The sequence below is a fragment of the Alosa sapidissima genome, chromosome 15 (assembly GCF_018492685.1).
Source record: "Alosa sapidissima isolate fAloSap1 chromosome 15, fAloSap1.pri, whole genome shotgun sequence".
Classification (NCBI taxonomy): Eukaryota; Metazoa; Chordata; class Actinopteri; order Clupeiformes; family Clupeidae; genus Alosa; species Alosa sapidissima.
Window position 1 is genome coordinate 15,119,269 of NC_055971.1, and position 21,104 is coordinate 15,140,372.

Below are 21,104 nucleotides of genomic sequence, written 5' to 3' on the forward strand. Positions count from 1 at the left end.
ATCATAGTGTGTGTAAGATACTGTAGAGAGCAGAGGGTTAGAGAGAGTCTAAGGAGACCAGATGCATTAAATGAACGTGATGTGATGTTTTTGAAAAGTCTGACAGACATAAGATCCTCACGGGTTACTAGTTTTAAGTCATCTCATGCCTATCCGTAATTGACGATGATTCTTCTCCCTTTGTCCACAAGAATGCTAAATATCTTTTCATGTCTGTCCATCCATGTGTATGTGTGTGTGTTTCATGGGGAAATTGAGCAGAATTTCTCATGTGCATCAGATGTGAAAGACACAGAAAGAAATCAAAGTCCACTCACCGTCTCTGATGCAGGCTTATGTCTGAGTGTTCGAGCTATGGTTCAGCTGATTCTGCATATGTGCTATGAAGTCTGGTGTATGCAGTACCATAGAAAAATGCCATTCAGAGTAATGCACCAAAACCGCACATAACCTCTCTGAACTTGACAGGATTCACACATGTCACCTAAGCTTTAATGTGTGTGTGTGTGTGTGTGTGTGTGTGTGTGCACGCAAGTGCATAGATTTGTGCACGTGCAAGCATGTGTGTGTGTTTACATGTGTTTTGGCACTAGAGAATGGGCTCTAATTGCACAGCATGTTATCAGATGGAGCCTGTGCTGTGCTCTGTGTGTACAGGTGAGCTGCATACCCAGCCACTCCTGCAGACAAAACATCTCTCCTTCCATCTATCTGTCTTTCTCTCTTTCGGTCTCAGCATCGCTCCCTTTTTCCCTATCTGTCTCCCCCGCCACCCCTCATCCCCTCTCCCTGTACACACACACACACACACATTGACACAACATTGAGATGTTTCTGTCCCATGATTGCCAGACAGACAAAAACCTGACTTGATTTTTATTTAAATTTATCGATACACTGTTGATACAGGGTATAATTCAGTTTTGCCGATGTTGCAAGTGTAGCAGTGTGTGTAGTATTTTTTTTTTTTTGCTTTAGTCAAAAACAAACAATAAACAAAAATGTAAAGCTTGATCAACTTCAATCTGAACATATTCACATCTAATTAGGTTGATCTCTGTGTTTTGATCACAATGTTTCCTTGTCTCTGCATCATTAACATGACCTTTCATATAGTTGCCCATTGTGATGGGATTTAGCACAAAGCGTTAAATACGAATGCCATGACAACACCAGACCAGATATGTATGCACTGTACTGTGTGTGTGTATTTGTCTCTATATCTCAGACTGTGTGTGTTTGCAGGGGGATCCTTCAGAAGGCTGTGGTGGTAGAGACTGCACCGTGTGCCAGTGCTTCCCAGCTAAAGGAGCACGGGTAAGTCCTACGTCATGAACACCTGAGTTAAGGGCCGTTCACACCAGGAACGATAACGATAACGATATAAAGATAACTATAACTGTAACGATAAAAGCATCCACACTGGCCAACGATAATGATATCCTCCTAGTTAATGACTGTGATGGGTAAAAGTTGATGGATTCTGATTGGCTGTCAGCTTTTTATCGTTCTCAAAATCGATCTGAACGTGATCCCCAACGGTATCGTTCTCTGTCTAGTTTACGTGTGGACGTCATCATTGCCGTCATTGTTAGAGCTATCTTTCTTGGTGTGAACGGCCCTTTATGTGTATGTACATGTATTTCTGTATTGTATTTACATGTACCTTAACCATGATAGAAGGATAAATGTCAGTAATAGTAATGATGACAGATCTAACAGACAGGTAGGAAGGAGGGAAGAGAGGATTCTGATAGACAGTGAGTAGATTGTGCTGCTGATCATCCCTGTTTATTCACTGTAAGTAAGTAAGTAAGTAAGTGAATATTTATTTATATAGCGCATTTTTCATGCACAGAGAGCGCTTCAAAGTGCTCCACACAGCATGCCAGATGGAGCAGTGAAAAACGCCACCGTACCCGCAGTGTGGTAGTGGTACATAGAAGCAGGGGTATAACACAAAATCTTAGGCCCTATGCACAAGTTGTGCTAATGGGCCCCCCTCGATCCTCTCTTGGTCCCTAGCCCTCACGCACACATTTACTGGGATTGTGGCATCCATGCGTTGTCGTAAGGGTTTCATTGATCAGTAGGCTGAATGACGAGAGGGTCTAGTTATTTCTCAAAATGGCCAAAAGTGTGTTCCATGAATTCTGTAAGTGAGTTTTTTTTTTTTTGTTTTTTTTTTTTTAAATAGTGTTAAAATAGTGTTCTAGATGACTATTTTTATTCAACTTTTTTACGATGAAGTACCACATGCAATAAGAGTGGCCAGCCTTACATTTCACATTAGCACCGCAATTGCTATGAATAACAAGCTATATCGCAATTGTAACTCATAGCAACTTCAGCCAAATGGGAGGCCATTGCAGATAGCTCCTGTAACCATTAAACTCAAAATAACTCATTGTAGGTCACTGTAAACCATCTGACAGAATTTCTTGAACCTGACATGTTTTTGTTTCACCCCAAAGCACCACATAAAAATAATTTCTCAGCCTTTCGCTTAACACCTGCCTGGAGACATTAATGTTATGGCAACACAGAACATAATCTGAACAGTGATCAGTTAGAGAGACAATGAACGCAAACGACCTTTAGAAGGGACACCTCCCTCAGACTGTGCCTTGAGTGGAATAAATACACAGCATTCTTGTCAGGGTACAAGTGCACGTGCCCCCTCGGATTCTTCCTCCCTGATCATTTTTTTAATCACAACTTTGTTCCTATTATGCTCCATAATAATTCAGAGCATATACTGTAACGACTCAAACATATTCTACTTGATGTGTAATAAACCGTACCAAAATAGCTGAAGACCGGTTAGCATCAGCCCTTTCCCTAAAATGAGTGTCTCTGTATGTTCCTGTAGCACCTCACACGCACATTGAGCTCGCAATGTTTTGGTTGTGTTGAACTGTTTGAACAGTTACAGCAAGGCCGTAGCCATGATGTCAACATTGGGGGGGACCAAATCTGTGGTGCGGTGTGAATTTCAATAACAGAATTTCAATTCACATTTCCTGCCATGCAAAAATATTATTAAAATCACAAACAAGTCATTAGTTAAGTCAGTCAATTAGGATATACCAAACTTTTGACGGACATAGGCACGGATGGATTATGAACCTCTGGGCATAGATGCAAAAAAAACCCCTCCCCTGTTAAGATAGGGGCGCCAGGGGCATACTTCCCCGGAAGACTTAAAAAAAATGACCCTTTATATTATGACGACTTGTGAGTTTTGTGGAAATAGAAGAGAAGGGCGGAGAAGCAACTTCACACAGTCTTAGGCTTCAGGGCCCCCTGAGCTCTTGGGCCCAGTAGGTCCATTCAATAATCCATCCCTGGATATAGACCTGTGGTATGACTCCATTTGTCTCCAAAATGTGTATTTTAAAAGAAAATACAAACTAGAGTATCTTTGATAACCTCTATATTACACTAAATGCTTACTCATAGGTTTGGACCTATAGTATATTATTCTGGCAGCTAATCACACAATTTTAAGGTAGTTTGGATGGGATTCAAGATGGGATGGGATTCAAGATAGGCTAGCCTACTAAGTCAGGTCCCTCTTCTGTCTGACTCACCTCAAGTTATGCATTATAGGCTGGTTTCTGACAGAAATTACGTTTTGTGTTAACATGTAGAAACACAGCCTTTATTTGGTGACTGGAGGTGGAAATTCCTTTCTCTGGTTATTGTCCGCGATTCACATTAACTGTAGGCTATCACCGCCATTGTAAAAGTTTTTTCAACTTTTGTGCCGTCACCACATTTGAGTGCTACGTTTTGCCTGCGTGGATGCGCGATTGAGCGCGAATCTAAACGTAACATGCAAGATGCAACAGCCATTTCTAAGAGGCTTATAAACCGGTTCATTTCTGACATTACTGCTAGCATATTAATGCATTATTTATGTTGTAAGACATGTGAAAGAAATGAATGACACAGGCACGCACAAATTCAAATAAAAGGACACTTTCGGAATTGCTTCAAAGTTTCCTTTGAGTCTGATCAGCTTCAAAAATGAATGGGGTTTCCTTAGACAGTGCTACACCTTTCCAACAAGTTTTGTGAGAATTGTACCGGTATCTTTTGCGATATTGTGACAGCCCGCACCGCAGCAGGGTGCAGGAAGCTTTTGATCACTAGGTCACTAATTTGTGCGTTATTTACGTTTGATTGCATTTCAGATGGCGGGACTTGTTGGTTTCCTGTAAGGGGGGGGGGGGGCATTTTGGTCACGTCCCCCCCAAAGTCTATGACTATTTGGCCAAACTATTATAGCCAAACTATTTGGCTATAGTTTGGCTATATTTACTGCCATACAAAGCTAAACTACAGTAATGTCATCTAATGGGCTTTGAGACATCTGATCTGTTCTGTTTTGTCTCCTGGTTCAATTGTTTCCAGTTTCATATAAAAGCTTTTGAATTTGAGCTTACAGTTTTTTCATCAATCTATGTGTTTGACATTAACTTACAAAATAGATAAGTGAGTGCTGTTTTTATACAGTTAAGTGTCAGTTCTAGTCAGGTGATAAGCCTAAGTGTTAGAATTAAAAGGCTAGTTGTATGTAGTGCTACTGTGCGAGAGAAAATATTCTCTGAAAAGCAGGGTCTTCAGGAGTTTTTTGAAGATGGAGACGGATGTCCCTGCTCTAGTAGGAACTGGTAGCGCGTTCCTTTATATCAGGGGTGTCAAACTCATTTTCATAGAGGGCCACATTATTGAACTTATAGGTTACTGAGGGCCACATAATCGGCGAACATGTGCATGGTGCAACCATGAAATCGGTATTACAGTATGGCTTATTCAAAATTGGTGTGAAATAATGGTCCTAACCACTTTAAAACAGTGTGGCTGAAATAAAAAAACAATTGCTTACCTTATTCTTGCCCTCCTCTAGCTTTGCTGCCTCCATCCTTTCTGTTTTCGTTGTTTAAACTTGTGATATCCATGATGAGTAGCCTATGAGTTAGTGAATTAGCTCAACATTGTGTGCTGATAACCATATCTAGATAGCCGAGTAAAAGAAAACAACAAGTAGCCTAGTTGCGTGCCTGCGTGCGTATTCTGTCTCCTGCTCAACCAAAATGTGTGCGCGTTAATTTTGATAACGTGTTCACTTTACACGATAGAAAATTGTAAATAGCCTGATGGCATGCAGCTAATGGGATACTGTGCATAGTTGGAAAGGTATGGTGGGCCAATTTGGTGTGATACACATTACACACACACAAGGGAAGTTTTCTCTCGTTGTTGAGGGACTGACGTGAGGCCCGTTCAAAATCATCGTGCGGGCCGTACATGGCCCGCGGGATGTATGTTTGACACCCCAGCTTAATATGGTATGTTTAGCTGCCAGAATTTCAAAATGTTCAGGGGGAGAAACCGCCTGACCCACTCTAACAGTAAGTAAGTAAGTAAGTATATATACTCTTTTCCGTGAGGGAAATTTGGTCTCTGCATTTATCCCAATCCGTGAATTAGTGAAACACACTCAGCACACAGTGAACACCCCCCCCCCCCCCCCCCCCCCCCCCCCAGAATTTTGGCTTGCATGACGCCCCTGTCCCCCTCAGCTGGAGTTCAGTCTAAATGCTTGATTTAGAGTGCTGACAATAAACATGTTTGGCTTGGTTTGGTAGCTGGCCATGGTGCTGGGGATGCCTATGGTGGAGATTGCGTGTGAGCGATGTCTGCTGACATCCCCTATAAATAAGTGGGTCATTTGAACTTAGAGCTATGAGTGAAGTTGAAGAGAATCGGGAGGAGGAGGTGGGTTTGTACCTGTTTTCACGTGTGGCATAGCAGACAGGGAAGGATGGTTTAAATCTCCTAGGAAGCAGAAGAGTGATGCCTGTCAATCATCCCTGTGGGTTCCTCCAGGACTTTGTTAAGAAAACATCACTTTTTGCAGTGAGGGGTGTCTTTACCCTCGCCCCCCAGTAGAGATCAGGTCTGTCTGCTCACATAACTTCTAGTTAGATGGTTAAAGCATGGTGTTCATTTAAAAGGCCTTTTTTTGAAGTACTGAATGTGCTGAATTAGCCTGGCCCCGCCCATAGATCTCCTTTCAGGGAACATGGTAACATGGTAATGATAACATGATAATTCACTGGAACATGATAATTCACTAACGTTTCCCTCAGACAAGAAAAATGTCAGGCCAATCAGCAAGGAGAGGGGAAGACGAAACGGAAACGTATTGTGCTAAACAGTAGCAGACACACCTGCAAACATCAAAAAATACAGTTGGAAAAAAATATTTACAGCAAAGGTAGACCGACGTACATTGTTTCCTGACTGTTTATGCTGTTTATTGTTAGTTTGTAAAGTTTAGGCCAAGTAGGAAGTAACATTAGGAATCTCTGATCAAAGTAATTGGTGAGGCTGGTCCAGTGATTTCAAAGTTAGTTCTACTACATGTCTATTTGTACTACTACATGTCTATTTGTTGAATTTACAAAGTTTAACACCTACCAAAGTCAAATTCCTTGTATATGTAAGTATACTTGGCCAATAAAACTGATTCTGATTCTGTTAGTGCATGTTGAAATGCAAGTGTTGGAAAGGAATCCCAATTGTGAGTCACCAGACACTATTCACCTCAAGTCTGGAGTATAAAGGCTGCCATTTGACTGCAAAGACTGCTGCTTTGTCGGGCATGTGAGACAGTTAAGATGAGTTCAGAGGCAAATAAAACAGATTTGGCAGATAAGATTTGGGGATAGAAGAAGGCTGGGGCGGAAGGGAAGAGAAAGAGGACAAATGGAGTTTTAAGTGGTGTGTTTAGTCTTCTGTGCTTATCAGACGTGCTGATACTCTTCACCTCTAGAGCTTAGAGAACGGAGATGTAGAATTGGAACTGATTTGATGAGATGTACTTGTAGACTGTGTTGTTTGCGCTTGTGCACGTGGTGGACTACTGTGTGTGTGTGTGTGTGTGTGGGTGTATGTGTGTATGTGTAGGTGTGTGTATGTGTGTTTGTGTGTGTATGTGTACTAATACAAGTGCAGTATAGTAGGGTCTATAGAGCAGTAAACCTCAGTGTGTTAATAAAGCAAAGAGGATTAGCTACAGTAATGAGATTAAATCGCTACGGTAACAGTTAGGGATATCTCCCTCTGCCCCAGTCACACTCCACACCTATCAACAGCTTTGAGCACACACACCCACCACATACACACACACACACACACACACACACACACACACACACACACCATACACCTACACACACACACACAGGCTCACACGTAGGCACACACACACAGGCACACACACACACACACACACACACACACACACACACACACACACAGACACACACACAGGCACACACACAGGCACACACACACACACACACATGCACACAGCAACATACTCAGACACATCTGCACACACACATTCACCCTTGCTACCCTCAGTCAGCACACTGACCCACTTCTATGCCAGTGTGACAAGTCCAAGCATGCATTAATGCTATATCTATCACAGCTCTTTTAGAGCTGCTTGGCTTCCTGTGTGTGTGTGTGTGTGTGTGTATGTGTGTGTGTGTGTGTGTGTGTGTGTCGTTGTGTGTGTGTGTGTGTGTGTGTGTGTGTGTGTTGTTGGTATGTGTGCATATATTTCACAAGTGAGGGGAGAAAATTATTGCATGTACAAACTCCTCCTTTCCTTCCTCCTGGAATTTTAACATGATTGTGTGTATGTGTATGTCTGGGTGTGTGTGTGTGTGTGTGTGTGTGTGTGTGTGTGTGTGAATGAGATATGGAGAAATAAAGACAAACAGGTAAGGAAAGGGGGAGAAATTTAAATTACAAAAGAAATTAACAAAAAGTTGGACATTACCATTGAGAATGGGTCAGAACTTTTCAAAATGTATCTAGTGTGCCATCATGATCCATATAATAGTTGCATCCATACGTAGCATATCATAATGCTGCATCTTTGCAAGACACACACATACACGCACACACACACACACAACTAACACATACCAGGCTATTCTCTTCTCTGTAATCAGGTGCAAAGTAGGTACTCCCACTGCCAGTGGAGGACCTGTGCTATCCCACAAATCTCAGGAATGTGATGGGATGTGCTCTCGTAAATTAACTACCTTCCAGAGGTTTTCATGAAGGACAACTGCTACCCACACAAAGACATTGGCCTTTCAGAGACGGACACTTGGTCTCACACACTCAGGCACCGCCCTGGTCAGTACAATGGTCCACACTCTGAATGGTCCCACACACACACACACACACACACACACACACACACACACACACACACACAGTGTTATTATTACAATTCTTTGAGGTATGATACTACACATTTGACAGGATCTCTCATGTCAACTCATTTGTGGTTGCACACCACCTGCCCAAAGACACTCATTATTTTCTCCTCTCTCTCTCTCACACACACACATCCACACACACACACACACACACAAACACACACACACACACCCATACACAGAGATAGAGAAAAAGAGAGAGGGAGAAAGAGAGAGTGAGAGAGAGAGGAAGAGCACAGAATGTAAAATTAAGTATCCAAGAAACGCTGCACACATGAGTCTGCTTATAGCTCAGTTATTGGAGGCTTACATCAACTTAAGTGTGTAAACAATGCAGTATCAGCTAAGCCTACACAGCCACACACACGCACGAACACACACACACATGGTCAGTGCAACAGAGACTATCTGCATGCATGTATAAGGTCATTGTATTTCTACATACATATACATATTCCTATTTGTTGCCATTTCATATATGTTGTGTGTGTGTGTGTGTGAGTGTGTGGTATGTGTGTGTGTGTGTGTGTGTGTGTGTGTGTGTGTGTGTGTGTGTGTGTGGTGAGTGTGTGTGTGTGTGTGTGTGTGTATGTTTGTGTGTATGTTCATTTTTCTATGTGTGTGTGTGTGTGTGTGTGTGTGTGTTTGTGTGAGGTGATGCTGTAGATGTGATGAGGAGCATTGTCATTCCTGCAACAGAGTGATGTGCATTCCCGTGTGTCATGGCCCTCAGACACAACGCCTGCCACTTTGATCTTAACCTTTCACCTGAGATATCACAGCCTGTTGTTTTGGTTGTGCCTGACCTAGAACTGTGCCACTGAAAGAGAAAAAGATTGACACTTGTCCTCTCTCTCTCTTATTCTCTCTCTCTTTCTTCTCTCCTTTCCTTTCTGTAAGGTTTTAAACTATATACGTCTCAATACAGATGCATTCAAAAAATCTTCCCAGTGCTATTTGGACCTTAGTGCGGCATTTAACACTGTTGAGCACACTGAAGTTATTATATTTTGTAAAAAGGAGGAAGGACTTAGGGTTGCCACTGCCCTGGACATAAAATACCTCAAAGCAAAAATCTTGGTGTCATAACTATTGCAAAAAAGCAATACATTTGCTTTTTACCCCCTCAAAAACATTGGCAAACTCAGAGGTCTGATGTAAAAAACATGATTTAGAAAAGCTCATGCATGCATTTATCTCCAGCAGGGTTGATTACTGCAATGGGCTTTTCACAGGCCTCCCTAAAAAGACTAACAACTTCAGGTGATACAAAAAGCAGCAGCTAGGGTTCTCACGAAAGCTAAAAGAACTGACCACATACCTCCCATACTTAAGTCTACACAGGCTTCAGTCACAGAATTGTCTTTAAAGCACTATTGCTTGTTTATAAATCACTAAATGGAATAGGACAAAATTCAAAGATGCTTCATCAGTACACACCTTCCAGACTTCTCAGGTCTCAGGAGAAACCCCTGTTAGTAAAACCCGGTGTTAGAACTAAACATGGTGAAGCAGCTTTTAGTTTCTAGTTCAGCGCTGGAGCCGAGCTTTTGGACAACAAAAAGGTCCAAAGTATACAGTTTTAAATCTAGACTTAACAACAAACTGTTCTCAGATGCCTTCTGCTAACTGATCAAATGCACTCCCTGTTATCACCGAGATACAAATTCTGAATCTGTCTTTTAAGTATTCTACCTTGTGTCTTTTATGTTTTCTTTTTAATTATTATGCACTTTACTTTTTAAATTATTTGTTAACTATTGCCCTTTTATGTTTTTATTTACTATTACTCTCTTTTGTTTATGTAAAGCACATTGAATGACCCCTGTGTATGAAATGTGCTATATAAATAAACTTGACTTGACAATGTCAACAAGCAAGGGAGGCAAGGGAAGCTACATTAAGAAGGATGAGGAAAATGCATCCCCTACTGCCAAACGAAACTCCACAGTGTATATTGTTGATTGTGTTTCAGCTTGGATGTGTGAATGGTTTCATTCACAAGGTTCAGACAAACAGTGCCGTGCAGCCAGTACGTCAAAAGGTGAAGCGACTACCACTGAGCATACGTGAGGAGGTGTCAGCGGAGCTCAACCGCTTACTCCAAGAAAATATTATCGAACGTGTGAATGTATCTGAATGGGTCAGTCCCCTAGTAGTGGCACGAAAACATCCAGGATGGCTGTGGTTGGGTGTTGACCTCCGTGAACCAAGTAAGAGTGTAATCACGGACTGCTACCCTCTTCCTCATATGAAGGACTTGTTCTCAGCACTAGCGGGCGCCACACACTACAGCCAGATTGATTTCAGCCTCCATCAACTACCTCTGCACACTGAGAGTCGCGACTTAACTACTTTTATAACACATGATGGCCTCTTCCGATTCACACGTGTCCCATTTGGCCTTGCGTCTGCACCTTGTGCCTTCCAGAGAATGATGCAGACAGTCTTGAAAGACCTACCAGGAGTGCAGAACTACTTAGGTTATATAATTGTGTACGGAGATTCAAAAGAGGAGCATGGCATGAACCTGCGAGCGGTCCTTCAGCGTCTCATAGATGCCAACCTCCAGATCAACTTTGAGAAAAGTTCTTTTGGTCAAACTAGCATTCTCTTTTTGGGACATGTCATCTCCAAAGAAGGCGTATGGCCAAGGCCAGATCATCTGAATGCTATTGCTGAAGCCCCTGCGCCAAAAGACATGGCAGCGCTATACTCCTTTCTGAGATTAACTTCCTGGTACAGCAAATCCTTGCCAAACTATGCTACGCTGGTAATGCCACTGCGACAGCTGCTCAGATCAAACACACAGGCCATGCTACAGTGGAATGATGCAGCAAACCAGAGCTTCATGAAACTGAAAACAATGCTTCTGAAAAGTCTCCCTCTGGCTGTCTTTGACCCCAACCTACCTACCTTTATCACGACGGATGCCTCAGATTATGGGTTAGGGGCTGTACTGACTCAGTTACACTCAGACAAACATGAACACATTGTGGCCTTCGCTTCCCGTACGCTATCAGCTGCTAAGAGGAAGTACTCTGCTACAGAAAAAGAGGCCTTCGCCTGTGTATGGGCAGTGGAAAGATGGCGTACCTACTTGTGGGGACATAGATTCACGCTTCGAACTGACCACCAAGGAATCACAACTCTCCTCAACACTAAAGGCATGAACAGAGCTGGCAAGAGGATTGCAAGATGGTCAGCTAGGCTGATGTGTTTCCAGTATGACGTGCAGTACCGGTCTGGTAGTCTGAATGTTTTGGCTGACTGCCTCTCACGTGTTCCCCTCATCAAATGGAAGTAAAATAATCAATTGTGCTTAATAATATAGTGAGATTGAAGGATTTCATTTATCACTTGGTTCAACACTGAACACTGTTGGTGTTTGAACTGTCCAAAGAAAACGTTTACCACGAACGTTCGCCGCTGTTTGGCAAATTTGAATGCACCTAAGCTGACAATATGTTTTTTTGTCTGTTAGTATATTCTTGAATGTTTTTAGTTTTAAAATGTGCATCATGCAGTATTATCCACTTATGTGACAATGCTTACTTGAATAGGCCTACTATGGTGAGATTGAAGGAACTGAACAGAAGTTCATGTTTAAGAAGGTTACAGAGGAAGTCCTTTCCTACAAGCTAAACATTGTTTACACTCATACTGTTACAAGTTACTGTTACACTGTCTCTGTGAACTGAACATGGAGATATGGACTAGGCTATTTCTGTTTGTTATGCACTTCACTGAAATGTGCTGTAGGCCTAGGCACTTGGCCTAGGCACATATTTCTCAATATGACAAGTTCCTTATATTCAACTGAACTCAAAGATAATTAGGCTATGTGAAGTATTTTCTGTTTGTTATGCCCTTTAGGCTGTGTGTAGGCCTACATTTTGCGAATGCACTTCTGCTGTAACATGTATTTCTGTTTGTATCTATATTTCTGAAGAACAGTCTACATTGTGTTGCCTCAGTCTGCTGCACATCTTTTGAAATTAGATTTGAAGTAATCAAATAGACCTACAGTACGACTTAAAGTTAAGTTAATAAAGTAACTTGCTTTGTTTTCATTTGAATCCCAATCAAGATAATTCCTTTATATTGTTAGACTTCTGGAAAATGTAGAAATGCAAAATAATATAATTTTAATCATGTGATAAAATATGTGATTATGATGTGAACTGACAATATTATTGTGTCAGTATATTCTTGAATATTTTTCAAAATGACATGGAGTAGTATCCACTTATGTGACAATCTACTGTCATACTATGGTGAGATTGAAGGTTTCAAGGTAATTCAGACATTTATCACTTGTTTTGTATGTATGGAATGTAGGCCTAAATCCACCAGGAGTTAGGTTTCAAAAGAACAGTGAAATGTTGAATAAAGCCTTGTAGGTTCCGTTCATGATGAAGTAGCAAGAACTGTGAGTTTTGTTCTTGTTTAGGAAGGATGCAGAGGAATTCATGTATATTTATGTTGAAATAAAAATAAATAATGAATTAAATAAATGAGATAATGAGTAGTTTATTTACCCTTTTATGACATAAAGATCTAGCTGTGTAGGGAATCTCAGGTGACTGTCTAATTTCATTTCAACTTTGCATGATCATCATTGTGACATTCTGATAGAGAATCTGCTGTCACTATCATTACCGCAGGCTTGGAATCCCAGGACACATACCACAACTCCGAGACAGATATTTAAGAAAAAAATAAAAATCTTTATTAAGTACTATTCATCAAAATTCCACCCACACAAGTTTTAAGCAAGGGCTAATAGGCCAGCATTGGTCACACAGCACAGCTAGGATCTTGGAACAAGTGAATAAAGCCACACAATAAGTAAGGGATAATGTATAGAACGCCGGTCATTACTGGGAAAATAAGTCCCGACTCAGCAGAGGGGTCTTGTTCCGCCCTGAAGGGACTTATTTTCACAGTAATGACCGGTGTTCTATACATTATCCCGCTTATTATACGGCTACTTGCTAGTGATGGGGACGAGACCGCCTATGCCGAGTCCGAGTCAAGACCGAGTCTTTGAAGGGTCGAGACCGAGTCTGTTGGTTTCCAAATACAGTCGAGTCCGAGTCAAGACCGAGTCTTTGAGGAAGCAAGTCCGAGTCGAGACCGAGTCCTTTAGGAGTCGAGACCGAGTCGAGACCAAGACCATAAAAACATGTCAGTTTTCATATTCATAATTTAATATCACCCCAGTTAATAATCAACCATTAGGCCTACAGACTAAGCTAGATTGGGAATTGTTTAGAGGAGCAGTCTTAACGTCTTAATATGGACTATGCTGACCTACAGACACTCACCGGCAGCAGAGCCATAGAGATAAATAAACGGCTCTGACGGCAGTATCTTTGCATTGCACCATGGGATGTCATTTTTAAATAATGCCGGTCAACTTTGCATTTTATTATTATTGTTGTTATGGGTTGTGTGTTTTTTTATATGAACAAAAAAAATGCGTTGGTCTCGAGGACTCGGTCTGAAATTACGAGTCTTTCTCCTCCCACTGTGGTCCGAGACCGAGTCAAGACTGAGTCTTTGAAGGAACAAGTCCGAGACGAGACTGAGAAAGCAGAAATTGGTCTCGAGACCGGTCTCGAGTCCGAGACCGGACTCGAGTACTACATCACTACTACTTGCCAAAACGAAATAATAAACTCCCCACGATATGACTTTAGCCTACATAACCTAGCCTATTTGTTACCGTTCATCGTGGCATTTGCTGAGAAACAAATAGTTTGCAACAACACACGCTGCTGAACTTGAATCAAACATTCTTTAGAACGCATCTGATCAACCGTCTGCTTTCACGTTTGAATGAAGTTCCAGTCCTTGCGTAGTGATATGAAAGACGTATCAGAAGCACAAAACCCGTTGCCATTGACAGCGGTAATTATATGTTTGCAGCGGTAATTACATGAATTTATTTACCCCTAGAACTTTGGGAAATCCCATTCAAGTCAATGGAGCGTTCTACTAGCATTGTGAAGAGCCGTATAATAAGCTACAGTAGATCAACACATCAAACATCAAGCAGATTACCACAGCAAATGTTCTGATTTACGGCACACACTTATTCACACACGTGCCACTAAGGATCCCCAGACCACTACCCAAGACTTTAGCTGCCCACGTCCCAAACCAGAACCCACTCATGCAGGCAGAGAAATGACACACAAGCAAGTAATGCGTAAAAATGTCTGTTTGGTTGGGGTCCCTCCCAACCTAAACAAAAAAAGAAAAGAAACAAAAAAAAAGAAACAATAAACTGACTCAGTGCACTGGGTGGGCTGGGGAAAATCAAGGACTTTTATCTCGCCGGGAATTCTATAGCTGCAGGATCTTTATCTTGATACCAAGCGGATGCAGGAGGAGGACTCATATTTTGCCTCGCAGGTGGACGCCATATGGCCCTTTCCATTAGACTCGTAAATCATCGTACGCCCACCCGTACAACATGTACGAATGAGTTGCTAGCGCAAACGCTGGGGTTTGTAGTCTTTTTGGGAAGAACATGGATGCCACCAGGGCAGCAGCTGTCTCGTCGGTGCTGGACATTGGTCTAGAACACGTCCCTCATTCTCCCTTACTGGGTATGGTCAATGTGAATTAATAATAAAAACTTTTTTTAGTAACTCAATTTCGCCTATTTCAATTTCAACAAGTGCTGTCGCATTTCTTGCGTTTTCCGCCGAGGGGCATTAGCAGGAGGCTAGTCATTGTTATTGTTTTGTGCTACATGTAGCCTCTAGCTAACCGGCAACAAATCGTTACATTGTATTGCACGCACAGCAAGACCGTGCAATGCATGAATTGGTGACCGGATTGAAGCAGCAATGTAATCTAGTGTGCAAGAGCATTGCATCGACATTGCATTGCATTGACCAACACAGTACAAATGCAAAGAATATACATGTCATCTCATCTCAACTATGGGTGCAGCCATGTTTGTCGTAAGGTCGTACGGCCACTTCGGGGTACCCTCGAGTACTCCGAGGTAAAGGGGGCGTGCCTACGTGAAATGCCACAAGAAAGCTGGGTGATTTACACTTTCCAACTCGGGCGGCAGATTTACGAGTCTAATGGAAAGGGCTAATAGACCTCTGAAGGTGTATGTGAAGGCGGCACACTTAGATATATGCTACCCCAGAGCTAACTTGCTAACTAAGTTAATGGCAAGTTGCATCGCACATTAGCTATGGGGTAGCAAAAATCAATGTGTTTGGGAACCGCATTAGACAAACTAAACAGCACAAACTGCATAGCCTAGGGTGCGGGTTAAAACATTTGAAACCAACTTTGCACATGCAAATCTTTAGCCTATATTTTTTATTTAATAATGCTTGCCTGAAATATTGTTTTGTCTCAAACTAGTTTATTTATGGATTGGTCTAACCAAGATAATCTTAACATGGGCTCTTAAAGGCTCCTGGGCTGGCCTGTGCTAAAAGTGTCCATTAGGCTGCTTACTACCAGTACATATGAATATGAACACCATTAGGATAGAAGATAGCCTAAATGTATTGTCTGCTTTTAAGAGTAAGCTATCAGCACACATAAAATTAGTAATGTAACAGGGCTCAGATGTGGGCCAGACTGTTTAAGTTCTGAAAATGGGCAATATAGGTCAGATTGCAAACACCCAAAGGATCTTACAGTAATGCAAATGGAATATGGATTTTATAAAATAAATTATTTTTTTGGCAATGGCCCCTCAAAATGTCTGTGCATATCCCTGGTGATGTGCGTACTGTAGTAGAATAAGACAGTAGCCAATGTGAACTGAAACTGCTACCTGCTACCAAAGTTACAGTTGAATTTATCCGTCACCATTTTGATCCATGAATGCAACCGACATATTAATTGGACGTATGTGTGTGTGTGAAAGAAAAGAGAGAGAGAGAGAGAGAGAGAGAGAGAGAGAGAGAGCAACATATTTTGTCCATATGTTGCTTAGCCCAAGTTAGTGTGATCGTGAGACAGGAGGAGGTGGGAGGTGTTGTGTATCTGATGTGCTTGCTGGCAAGTCAAACAACTGCCCACCCTTTCTTCCTCTCTCTCTCTCTCTCTCTCTCTCTCTCTCTCTCTCTCTCTTCTTTCTCTTTTAGCTATCTCTCTCTGATGCTTTTTTTCTAGTCCACTGCTAGGCTTTGACAATGACCTGACCATATTAGTCAACTTCCCATTGTGTGTTTTGACACAATGACACAACTTGTTAAGGGGTGTGTGTGTGTGTGTGTGTCCATGTTTGTGTGTGTGTATTTGGACAGCTGTAACACACAGCTCTGCTCCCACACAAAGGCGGGGGTGATGGTGAGCAGGATTGATGTGGAGGGGATCCGGGGGTCTTAGCGATTATTACAGCGCTGCGCTCTCCCTCAATACCGTCCGCACACAGAGATCAGTCTCTGTCACAAGAGTTTGGCACACGCTCCAGCAGACACACACACACACGAACACACAAACACACACACACACATATCTCTCACACACACACACACACACACACACACACACACACAAACAAATCACATCACACATGCGCACATGGACGTGCTCACATATGCACAGTGCACACATGTAAACTCACACAGACACACACAAACACAAACATACTGTGTCGTCTAGATCAGCAACCCCACTCTACACAAACACACTGATTTCCATGTTCACCTCTACTTACCTGCCTCTGAACACGCCCCATTTTATGTCTGGAGAATGAGTGTGTGTGTGTGTGTGTGTGTGTGTGTGTGTGTGTGTGTGTGTGTGTGTGTGTGTGTGTGTGCGTGTGTGAATTTGCATACTTTCCATACATTTTTAGGACCAATGCTAGTACTATCAGTGTGTGTGTGTGTGTGTGTGTGTGTGTGTGTGAAGAGAGATAGTTTTGTAGAAAGGAACTGCTTCTGGTATTTTAATTAGAAGAGAGCAGAATCTGTCACAAACCAGCTGTGTGAAAACCTGTCATTATCCCTTTTCTAACTTTCCTTCACTTCATGAGAAGTCTGTGTGTGTGTGTCTGTCTCTCTCTCGCTCTCTCTCTCACTCTGTGTGTGTGTGTGTGTGTGTGTGTGTGTGGGTGTGTGTGTGTATGTGTGTCATCCACACATCTTTTATAGTGTTCATATTCTCCACAACTTCTGTTGTGTTAGCCTAAGCTTGTTCTGAAAAGTCATTCACAAATTTCTCACAGCTCAATCTTCCTAGAGAGAGAGGCCCCTCTCTCATTCTCACGCAGCCTACACTTATATACATATCAGTATACACACACACACATACACACACACACACACACACACACACACACACACACACACACACACACACACACACACACACACTCCCATACACACACACACACACACACACACACACACACACACACACACACACACACACACACACACACACACACACGCACACACACACACACACAAGCATGAAGCCTTCCATTTAGTATTATACCAAATTCTGTCCGAACCACCGAATATCCCTGAGTGTCATGGTCTTGCACTGTTTCAAATATAAGTTCCTAACATGTCTTTTTTAGGCCTACAGTTGCAGTTACATGTTATATACACCCTGTAGGAGGTCATATATTTTTTATATTGCAGTTATATTTTCAGCCTATGGGGGGCAAAAATGCTGCATTGAGCCCAGTTTTGCTGGAGGGAGAAAGTCCTAGGGGGAGAAAGCCCGTAATGAATATGTATTGAGGAGCATACTGCCTCTTTAATGAATATGTATTGAGGAGCATACTGCCTCTTTAATGAATATGTATTGAGGAGCATACTGCCTCTTTAATTGTTGGCTCACTCAGCTTGCTTGTTAGCCTGGGTTTCCCCATGCTGCCTTACGCACGAGATTTTATTCACGCTGCTAGGCAGCCTGGATTCCATGGACCCGATTTTTACCTCAACGATTTTTACCTCAACGAATGAACCAATCATAGAACGGAGGGGGGACAGCAAGACGATGACGACACAACGAAGCAGTTATGAGCTATGTACGGACGCATTTGATAGACATTCGTAGTGGCAAATAAACGGCTCTGGGCATTTGTAAACCACGTTTCAAATACGAGAAAATGAATGTGTAGTTCCCAGACCCCATCTCAATGAGATGAGGTCTAGTGTTAGCCAGGCTACCTGTACATGTTTAGAATGTCAATACAGCAGTGCTGATGTTCAGGTGTATACTCCAGGCTTGATTTGATTTTAGTGTGGACACTGGACTGAGTTGGATTAAGGAAGTGTAAACACATTTTAGTCAATTTAATTCAAGTTCACACTGTGTGCATGTCCTTGTCCTGGGTTTCACCACTTTGTTTTTGTCATTGCTGCTGGAAATATCTCTGGCGCCATCATGTGGGCATCTTCTGTGCATGCAGGACAGAGGCATAATTATGACAATTGAATTGTTAAAGAGATTTTTAGTTTCTAGTAGGCATTACAGTGTTGTTTACTGGATGTTGCTTTGTTTGGACATGGATGGGTAATGTGATTGAAGAAAATCATTAAATATTGAAAGTCATGAAAATCAAGAAAACACTGTAATGCAGTGGTTCTTAAACTTTTTGTCTGACGAGCCCCCCAAAAAAACATTGGCTAAATCTTACATCCCCCTTTTTTCCAACTGGCAACATTTTGTTTCACTTTGGAAAATGTTACGAGGACGGCATCAGTGGCAGAGGTAGAAAATGTCTTCTCATAGTCAGGCTATGTCAACACCAAAGGCATTAATGTATGGCAGCCTTTCACAATGTGATATATTTTCCCATGGATAACTAGCATTCACATCTTTTTTAACCCCCCTCCCCCTTTCTTGCCCCCCTCTCTGTCTTTATTTATTTGTTGCTCTGATTGGTTGTTTGTTTGTTTGATTGATTGATTGATTGGTTGATTGTTTGATTAAACTTAATTTATTTATTTTATTTAACTTTATTTCCTCCTCCCCCCCCTCCACATTCACCACTCTACATATAGACACACAGTAGCAGCAACACCCAATCATAGCATGTTACCAAAGCCCTTTCCCATAAACCGATCATGACCACTCACAGACCTTTCTACTCAATTACAAAGAACTGAGTCCCGTCCTGTCAGTTCTGTCATTGTCCTGTCCCACTGTCTGTCTGCGTGTCTGTCTGTCTGTTTGTTTGTCTATCTGTCTGTCTCTCCGTCTCACTTGTCTATCTGTTACCTTCTTGCGTTTCATGTGTCTGATGTTTCACTTCACGTGGTGCTATATGATTCCAGGGTCATAACATAAATGGTTGAGGTAGGACAAATTGTATTTGAATTTGAAAAATATATTACTTAATTAAAATTAAAGTTGTCCTCCGAAGAGGGGGGGTGGTGGTGGGCCAAAAAAAAAAAAAATCTCCTGTGACATAGTAAGTCACTTAAAGTAGACTTTTTAAAACTCTAAATTAATTAATTTAGTTCCTAGTCATGTTAAACCATGGTTCATATGTGACATACATTATGTTCATATTTAAAAACTATAACCATGAACATAGCATTTTACATGTTTTGTTTTGTCAGATCTTCTCTGTCTTTCTGGGTTCTCATCTACGGATGAGTTTTGTTTGACAAGGATGTCTTACAAAAACCTATTCTATTAAACATACTTGTAACATAGTAATAACACATGCATAAGCAGAGGCGGATATCAGTTCAGAAAGTAAAAGTCCTGCCAAGTATTTAATCCAACCATTTGATAAACCATCTAATCATAATTAGCAGCCAGGTAGATCAGAAAATTAATGATATTTTAGTGTGTTAAGTGCACAAGTAGAAAGAATATATGACAGGACTTTTACTTTCTGGAACCGGGATGTCAGCCTCTGTAAGTAATTACACACCTGTAACAAAGATCCTTGATTACATACGTTTGCGCCTCTCGCTCCGCTTTAACCCTCTCTGCCTGTAACTTCAACCCTACTGCTCTGTGTTATTTTTTAAAGTGAACCAATACCTGTTGATGACCAGCAGAGGGAGACAAATGTATGAGCCATCATTGGCTTTTCTCTCTTCATACTGTTGTCTCTGTAGATGCTGGATTTTTTTTACTCAGAGCAAAAGGGCTCATTTAAAGACACATATCACATACACACAACATATTAACACATATATATTGTGTGTAATATATTATATATTACACAGTTAATTTTCCTATCTATATTCTCCAGATTTACACAGAAGGGTTTGTTAATAATATGATTAATAGCCTGAAATAATAATTGTAGACTAATAATCAGAACTTCTTATAATATTGAATTTAAAGGCATCCATTGTAGTTTCAGATATTTTGCCGACTAGAGCTCCCCCTGAGAGTGTGGGGTTGTTTTGGAGCCAAAGGACTAGCAACAGGCGAAGACAATCTCTAAAGATTTATAGCTGGCTCTAGCTGTTGGCTGCAGCAACTCAATCTGAGTGGTATCTGGAAACATAGTTCATAGTTTGTTTTGTTTTGTTTTTTAAACTTCTGTTTATTGATTTTTCAAGTTAACAAACAAACAGTGAGGTCTGAATGCATAAAGTTGCAAGTGTCTACATACATATATTTATACATACATGTTATAAAGCATATTGAAATTGCACACATACAGTACACCGACCTAACAATCACACACACACACACACACACACACACACACACACACACACACACACACACAGAGCACAACACAAAAGTAAACAACATTAATATCAACAATGAGCCGATTCATATCATAATAAATATCATAATAAAGGTAGC

The 21,104-nt window shown here is 41.5% G+C and overlaps 1 protein-coding gene across 5 annotated transcripts in view; it reads left to right on the forward strand.

The window, feature by feature from the left end:
* Positions 1–21,104, forward strand: part of col4a4 (collagen, type IV, alpha 4) — a 68,543-nt gene that overhangs the window by 9,439 nt on the left and 38,000 nt on the right. For all 5 annotated transcript variants that reach the window (XM_042064316.1, XM_042064315.1, XM_042064318.1 and 2 more), the window contains exon 4: positions 1,246–1,317. In XM_042064316.1, coding sequence (XP_041920250.1) covers positions 1,246–1,317 — 72 coding nt within the window. The remainder of the gene's footprint in view (positions 1–1,245; positions 1,318–21,104) is intronic.